At 44.4% G+C, this 8,638-nt stretch overlaps 1 protein-coding gene across 4 annotated transcripts in view; it reads left to right on the top strand.

Annotated features, from left to right (window-relative positions):
* Positions 1-399: 399 nt before the first annotated feature.
* Positions 400-8,638, top strand: part of FMN1 (formin 1) — a 302,227-nt gene continuing 293,988 nt past the window's right edge. For 2 of the 4 annotated variants that reach the window (XM_059705574.1, XM_059705583.1), the window contains exons 1-2: positions 401-2,681; positions 4,329-4,446. In XM_059705574.1, the coding sequence (XP_059561557.1) occupies positions 1,296-2,681; positions 4,329-4,446 (1,504 nt within the window). In that variant the 5' untranslated portion in view covers positions 401-1,295. Of the gene's footprint in view, positions 2,682-4,328; positions 4,447-8,638 lie in introns of all 4 variants that reach the window. The other 2 variants (XM_059705591.1, XM_059705564.1) reach the window with 2 other exon arrangements.

The raw sequence follows: 8,638 nt of genomic DNA, 5'->3' as shown, positions 1-8,638 counted from the left end.
TTTCTGTTTTAGGCAAATTGAGTCTTTGATAGAGACCTGGCTGGTAGAGACCTTTCAGATGTTTTGTCCCTTAGAGGAATGTGGCTCCTCGGGGACTTCGGTGAATTGCTTTGCCTAACAAGGCAGGTTGTGTGTTACCTTGCACCATGCCAGGCTTCCTTTAGTTGGTTGGATCACTGAAGCAGAGAGAGGTGCCCTTTAGCCGCCAGGAATCCTAAGAGAGCCAGGAAGTCAGAGCTGCTGAAGAAGCCTGAGGTGGGCAGGGAGTGTGGAGAGTAACCATTCCTGCTGGGGCTGTTTACTCTGCCACCCTAAGGCTGGTGGACACTGGGCGTGGTGGGCGTGCTTGTCTAAGTACTTGTTTGTGGAACACTGAGACACCAGGGCAGAGCTAAAACAGCCGTAATCTGAAACCAGTCGCGTTGGTTTTCCTTCTCTGGCCTCAGCAGCTAAAATCTGCATTCCAGATGAAACCTGCAGGGAAGCGGAAGAAAGCACTTAAAAAAAAAAAAAGCTTCAAGGGCAGTAAATTAACTGCTTTTGAGTTCCAGGGATTTTGAGATGATTTAGTTCTTTCTTTACTTTTATTTCTTTGCTTTGGCTTTGTGAGTGGCTGTTGATGTGTGTGCACTGCTAGTTTTTTGTGTGTTGTTTTTGTTTGTTTGTTTGTTTGTTTTGTTTTGTCCTGGATGACACAGGCTTCTGACCATAGTTTAGATGGCAAAGGAGGGCCCGTAAAAAGTATTTCAGTCATTTTCTGCTGATTCACTTTTGAGCGTCTTGGGCTGCTGGGGTGGTGGAGGGCTGTCAGGAGCAGCTTGCCGGCTCAGCACTTTCTGGAGCCTCACTTGCTCACCAATGAGGAAGTTGAAAGCAACCAGGAGAAAGACAGGCACTGGGGCGGAGCTGTGGTGAAGTCCTGGGCTGGGATGACTGGGGCCGGCTGACCTTCCTTACGACAAAAAGCCTTTTGTCCACGGAAATAAATACGGAAGTCCCAGAGGAGCAGCCTCCCAGCCCGCGAGTAGTAAGGTGCGCAGCCCCGGCAGCTTCTGGGCATAGAGCTCCGCGGACTTTTTACAGTGGCCCTGGGCGCACCGTGGCCGCACAGACCGGAAGGGGAGCACAGTGACCGACCTGAAAGAGACCAAGTGTGCTGCTGGGCGGCCAAGGAGCTGGCTGCCGGTCGGTCCTGTTGCTCCCGTCCTGTAAGTTAAGAGCTGATGGAGTGGATACACTGAGAGCAGGGCAGGTAACAGAAGTCGGGACTGCCATCGAGGGCGCTGCTGTGAGGCATGGAGGACGTCGGTGACGCTGTGAATGGCAGTGATGTCTCGCAACCAGACAAGTCTGAAGCGGGACCCGAAATGGCCCAGTCGATCCTGAGCAAGTTCTCTATGAAATCCCTCTTTGGGTTTGCGAGTAAATTGGAATCTGTGAAGCCCGAGGAGGAAGACGTGGTGCTGCAAGCATTCCACGCTTTCGAGGTGGATCCCACGCGTCGGCTGGATGGTCCCAGCCAGGGCTCGGATGAGCAGGAGGCAGGGGCTCAGGTTGCACCGGGCCTCGGAGGAGATGATGGGAAGACTGCGAGGGAGGAGGCAGGGAGGGAGTCGGAGGGAGGTCAGGGAAAAGCAGAGGCAGGGACTTCTCTCCCTGGTCAAGAGCTTCTTCCGCTCACTGCCCTGAGTGTGAGCAGAGACGATGCCATCTTGGTTCGCGGGACCCTGGTGACCACCACCAGTGATTCGGACTCTGAGGATGGTGGCCAGGAGCCAGAAGAGGGAAGCAACACCAGTGGCCCAAAGTCCCCAAGTGTTGTTTTATCCGAGCCATCTGAGGAGCCCAAGGAAAAGCCAGGAGACCGTAGAGAGAACACTGCCGCCGGGGAGAGGGATGCTGCAGAGCTCGGAGAGGAAGATCCTCAGGGGACTCCCCCTGAGACATGTAGCAAACCGGAACCTGCTGGTGGTGGTCTTCCGACGGAGCACAGCCCCAGTCAAGGACAGGCTGGGGGAGAAGGTTCCCAAGTTCTCCCTGTGGGAACAGACCAGACTTTGAGTGCTGGTGTCACCGAGAACCCCTCTTCTAAAAAAGAAGCCCCTGGAGAGAAGTCATTCCAGCTGCCAGCTTTCTTTAGTGGGCTCCGCGTGCTGAAGAAGGGGGCTCCCGCTGAGGGTGGGGAGACCATCACCGAAATTAAACCAAAGGATGGGGACCTGGCTCTGCTCAAATTGACCCAGCCGGTTCAGAAGTCCCTAGCACAGACAGGGCCTCAGACAGGGAAGACTGGGGAGAAAGCCAGTGACCTGAAGGCCCCTCCCACTCTCCTGGAGCAGCTCTCCCAGCTCCTCAGCATCGACATGCCCAGGGCCGAAGTGAAGGCAGAAGACCCTGAGCCGCCCCGGGGAGGAGAGATGGGCTGCAGCGCTGCCCAGGAGAGCCAGGGCGGCCCAGCAGAAGCCCAAACCCCGGGTGGAGAGGTCAAACCGAAGCCACCAGAAACCGCCCTGGAGGCCTTTAAAGCCTTGTTCATCCGTCCCCCCAAAAAGGGGACCACAGCTGACACCTCTGAGCTGGAAGCTCTCAAGCGCAAGATGAGGCATGAGAAGGAGTCCCTAAGAGCTGTGTTTGAACGGTCCAAGGCAAGGCCAGCGGACGGCCCCTCCGATTCCAAAAGCGTATGTAGAATTGGGTTTTCCATTTTGTCATACAGTGTGATGCTGCTGTATTTCTTTTGAGGTTTCCTGTCAAAGTGAATTCCGATCACCTATTATTAGTGACTGTCTTCTAGGTGAATGATGATGATTATTGAAATTGTCCTTGTAAGGAGTAGGACAGCAGCGTTTCCTTATGTTTTTATGGATTGGTATAAGAGAGGTGTATGTAATTATGTGCTGGTGGGAAAGGGAAGCTGCCACTCGGAGTTTAAACATTAATAGTAAATGTTCTTATAAAACTGAGCAGCGTGAGGATGCGTTGCAATATGGAAACAGCCCAGGTTTCCTCACCACTTAATTATATACCTCGGTGAAAAGTATTTTTCCTTTATATGTCTGCCACTCGGCAGAATACTTGTTTGTGATGTAATTGAAATGTTCTGTGTTGGTTACAAGGCATCCTGATTGAGCACTGCATTTAAAATGAGAACTGGATTTTAATTCTGACAATGCCATTTACTGTCTGGGTGACCCTGATCACCTCTGAGCCTCAATCTCCACATGAGGAGAAAAGAAAAAAAATAGTGCTAACCCTCAACCTATATAGTGGTTGTGAAGATTAAGTGAAGTTAGTGTATGGTGACTATCTAATTAATAAAAACTGTTATGCAAAGAAAATTAATTAATTTGGTAATTTATAGACTACCTGTCCAGTAGATCTTAGAGGTTCATAAGGACAACAAATAGCACGTCTTGGGTGGTATCAACTCAGAATACAATTATTTCCTCTTATACAATTCATCAGTTAAAGTGTTAAAAATTAAAAAGTTTTTGGTAAAATTATCTTGGGTTTTAGTTAAAAACTAAACAGTATAACACTTGCATAGTTACAAAAATCAACGGATAAAAATAGCTTGAAGGCCATCTCACTATTATTTTTTTAATAGGAAAGAAAAAGCGAATTGAACTAGCAATGTGGGCTGCTTGAGAAGTGTATCTTGGCCTACAGCTAATGTTGATGGAAAGTGGAATAGTAGTCATTATATCATAAAAAACCATGGAGTTGTTTGGAATACACTTGTAAACACTCCTATAAGTGTACTTGATTGGAGTACATTTGTATCTATATCTACAGCTCAAAGTGGATTTGTGATTTTTTTTAGAGATAGTTACATGATAAAAATCATCTATCAAGGGTTGTGTAATACTTGGCCTTTGAGGTGTGTTTTTTTTTAATTGAAGTATAATGAACATACAACGTTATATTAGTTTCAGGTATACAACATGATTTGACATTTGTATGTATTGTGAAACAGTTAGCACAATAAGGCTCTTTACCCTCTATCCCCATGCAGAATTACAAAGTTCTTTTCATGTTATGAGAATATTTAAAATTTACCTTCTTAATAACTTCCAAATTTAAACTACAACACTATTGACTATAGTTACCGTGCTGTACATTAATTACATCCCCATAGCCTTGAGTTGTTTTTTTAATTTTTCACTCCTACTGATCACTTTACATGTCTGGGAAAGGATCATTGAATACAATGTGCAACTGGCCATTATTTTATTCATGTTAGAGTTAACATGTTTGTTTTCGGGGAATAATTAGCTTTAGCCATATTTCATTTAACTGATCATTTTCTTTGCCCATTTTTTAAACAGCCTGAGCACAGCCCCACTGAGCAGGACGATAGGACTCCTGGCAGACTCCAAGCTGTCTGGCCACCCCCAAAGACAAAGGACACAGAAGAAAAAGTGGGATTGAAGTACACTGAAGCAGGTAATGTGAAAACAGGCCAGCCACCCAGGAATGGGTCTCCTGCTGCAATGGCTTTTAGTTTTAATTCAGGAGACTCTCGGAATTTGAGTTTTTGTTTTGTTATAAAATGTAATGCTGAAGGCTTTTCTTTTTGGTTGCGCCTTTAAAGGGAACCCTTACACTCTTATCGTTAATGAATCTTTTCTAGATGAAAGGTGAATGCAGTGGAATGAATGAAGGGGGGCACAGGTGTAAAGTAAGAGACCCTTTGGGGAACTAATGGAGAAGGTAGATTACAAATTCCTCAGGAAGCAGGTGGTTGGCCCTCTATAATGTGTGAGCTGGCAGGGTTGCTGGAAGAGGCAGAGTATGGTTCTCCAGAGCTGTAATCTGATTTGCTGTTTGTCTGTGACTAATGCTTTTCAGCTACAGGAACCTTGTGCAGAGTGAATGTACAGATCCCATATCAGTTACTCTTTCACTTTTGTTAGACGAAAGCTTTAGTTCGTGCGTGGCCATTTTTAAAGGAACCTAACTCTCTGGAAACCTTCCCAGGAGCTTTGCTTGAATATATTTAAATGGAGTGGGAATCTAGATATTTTTACTCTGTAAGTGAAAGGTTCACATGAAATTGTAAAAAGAAATGAAGGATGAGAGGATAGTATATCTTAATTGTATATGTGTGAGTGTAGGTGTCTCTAATGAATCCTATGTCATCCTAGCATTTGAAGATCACCTATGCATGCTTATATTCTGCTGGTGTCTTAGATATGTGTGCATATTAAGGTCAGTCTATCTGGTTATAAAAATGTACTTCAGTTGTACTCATAGGTAGACATAGTGGATCAAAGTTTAGGTGATTTAGTAATAGATGGGTTTTCTGCAGTATTGTAAAATTTCTTCAGTGATTGAGAACATATGAATTTCATTCAGCAACCTGATTGCTTTTAGCCTCCTTTTGCACAATTGCAAACTTCTGACCACCCCAAGGCATCAACTACTTCATAGCATTTTTTCCTGCAGTGCTTGACTTACAGAAAGAACATATATGTAGCTGTCCCAATCTTCTTACCTACGTTTGATTTTCCAAAATTGGAATGCTTTTGATTGCAATATTGAACCACATATCAAATTATTTTCCACATGATCTGGCACAGTCTGAACAATTATAAGTATTAAAGTTTGCTTTTAATGAAAAACCAGAATGCTGTACGTTCTTATTCCTAGTTTATATTGGTGATGTTACTCTCATCCCTACCGATGCATCATGGCATCCGTCTTGTAACTGGCCATTAGTGTTAACTTTATTAATGATAGAGTTAATGTGTTTATTTTCAGGGAATAATTAGCCAAATTCCATTTGGTAATAGAAAAGGAAATAAACCTCAGTGGTATTTGGGGGGTGTTTATACTTCTACAGAGATTCCTTAGGTTTCACTCTGTCTTCTTTTATTTCTGAAGCTCAGCGGAGCACCCTAATTTACCTCATATGTGGCTTTTCCAGTCTTTCTTATTTTCTTGTTTTAATGTAATGATCTATGTTCTGAGAGGTCTCTAAAGTTTTGGGTGAGATGGGGAAAATGAGGATGAAGGGCCGAACAATGATAGTTCTCCTAGAAGGGCTCTGATGGCCCAATGACATCGTGCAACAGAGAGAGGGTGGCAATTAAGGGAAGGCATCTAGGGCGGCCAGTTCCCATGAGTGACAGTACTGTGGCTTAATTACTGTGCTCCTAGGGCAGTGGTTCTCAACCTTCCTAATGCCGCGACCCTTTAATACAGTTCCTCATGTTGTGGTGACCCCCAACCATAAAATTATTTTCGCTGCTACTTCATCACTGTAATGTTGCTACTGTTATGAATCATAATGTAAATATCTGATATGCAGGATGTATTTTCATTGTTACAATTTGAACATAGTTAAAGCATAGTGATTAATCACAAAGACAATATGTAATTATATATGTGTTTTCCGATGGTCTTAGGTGACCCCTGTGAAAGGGTCGTTCAACCCCCAAAGGGGTCGCGACCCACAGGTTGAGAACCTCTGTCCTAGGGCTAGTGCTCAGGTTCTTGAAAGCCTTGGAGGTGCACAATACCTTGTGGACACACTTGGGGGGTGAGGGGGGTGGGGTGGATATAAAAAAAGAATAAGATAGCCCATGCCTGAAGGAAATTTGTTTTTGACCCAGTACTCATGGTGCCTTGTCACTTACTGCTAATCTTGAGGAAGTTAACATTTTCCTTTTTATTGTCTCTGTTTTTAAGAAATAAGCATTTGGCTTATAACAATGCGTTCTGTGGTATTTTCATTGATTTCCCCTGCCCTTAGGGAAACATACAAAATTTACCACTCTGTAGGAATCACAGAGACAGAAAAACTATGTACAAAATATTTCAAGGTATTTGAAGTCTTACGCTTTTATACCTTCAGTGCTTTTATTTTTCTAGTGTGTATTATTCATTAAATGAGTGAAACAGGAGGTCAACACTCTAGCATTCATATTTCAGTTGTGCGATAGCAATTGTGAGCTGTTGACATCTGAGCCTAGTTCTTGGCAGAGATGGAAAAGAGATGATGTTTTTCATCATGAGTCTCACACTGTCCTTATGCTGCCCTCGGCCACTTCGGACTTGCCACTGCTTAGATTTCCCTCTATTCAGAGTTTATCGTTCAATGATCTTTTTTTTTTTTTTCCTGAGGGCTTAAGATAACACCTAATACTGTAAACTCACTTTGTTCAAGAATAAAAAGTAAAAGAGAGCTGATATCAGAGAAGCTGTCCCCTTAAACTACTGCTTCTTGAATCCTCTTCGTCACAGGAGGGTAGCTAGCCACTGTTGCTGGTGCCCACTGCCAAGGATCCTCTCTCTTGTCATTTCCAAGGCTGTCAGCATCATCTGTAGCTGCTGATGACACTGTGACTACCTTGGCAGCTAAAGCCTTTGGCTTCCATTAGAGCCTCTGGTGCCATTTTGATGACATTGTGCCCCCCATCAAGGGCAATTCTGCTGCCAATCTCTGAGCTCTTGGAGCCTTGGTTATGTGCCAGTTGAGAGAAACACCAGAACCTCCAGAGCTGTCACTCAGGGGACTCTCAGGTGCTAGAGCTGACCTCAACTACTCAGGGAGGGCCCCGCTTGTGCCTGAATTGTTCTGCTCAAGGAGAGAGAATCCCTTTCTCCCATCTCTTGGGCTGTGCTTTCTTACATTCCTCCCTGTGTTTGGAATGCCTCACTGCAGTTTTGAGTGAAAAGAGAATCCCCCCCGCTTCCCTTTTCTTGGGACTTGAGCTGGACAGACCCCATGTTCTTCTCCGAACCAGAGCTTGCTGTTAAAACCAGATTGGGGCATCGTCTTACATTTTCAGAAGGAATTCCTTAGTGGACTTCTCACATCTTAAGGGTTAATCAATCCAATGTGAGTCCTTGCCACTTTCCTGTGGAGCCAATCAGAAATAGCAGTGAACTTGTGAAGCTCGGGGCTAAGCAAAACCCAATCACAACAAAGTACAAAGGTGTTCTGTGGCACATACAAGGGGAACATGAGAGAAAAATGCCTACCTCTTAAATTTGTGGCAAAAGCAATTTGTCTCATGAGAAGTAGATAACCAGTATTCTGTCCCTTTTCTAACACACTGTCCTGTATGTGCTGAGGTTATGTAAGGGTTAGTAACTTCCTTAGTCTTTAAAAACAAAAACCTAGAAAGCATAAGATACTCTTGGTATCATATAATCATTGAATAATAAGAGTTAACATAGGGTTAAACTTTTTATCTCAAACTTGAATGAAAATAATGTATTAACCATCTTAGGTCAGATCTTTTGTGCAGTATAAAGGCACTTGGCCTTATTTTCTTTCATTGCGTGTATTACTACATCAAGCAGAGTTCTGTTGGGAATCAGGCAACATGCCAATTGGGTGACTTGATTGAGAGTTTATTAGAGAATATTTACAAAGGTGTGGGCAGGGTTTAGGAAACTCAACAAGAGATGAAGCAGTCGTTTGGGGCTGGTAATAGTGAGAAGTTTTAAAGTCCTAGACCTGAAGGGGCAAGGGTGGGAGAAGCTATTGGGAAACGCAGAACTTCAGAGGGAAGCTTAGTAGTATGGAAAACACTGCCTAACAGGTACCCAGCAGGGGACTTGGGTGGAGGGCTGCAGTGATTTCCTGGGAGGGAGTGGAGTGGTGGGGGGCGGGGGGTACCTATAC

This window comes from Myotis daubentonii, chromosome 1, assembly GCF_963259705.1.
Source record: "Myotis daubentonii chromosome 1, mMyoDau2.1, whole genome shotgun sequence".
NCBI lineage: Eukaryota > Metazoa > Chordata > Mammalia > Chiroptera > Vespertilionidae > Myotis > Myotis daubentonii.
Note: the sequence above shows the minus strand (reverse complement) of the source record. Positions and strands in the feature narration are given on the sequence as shown.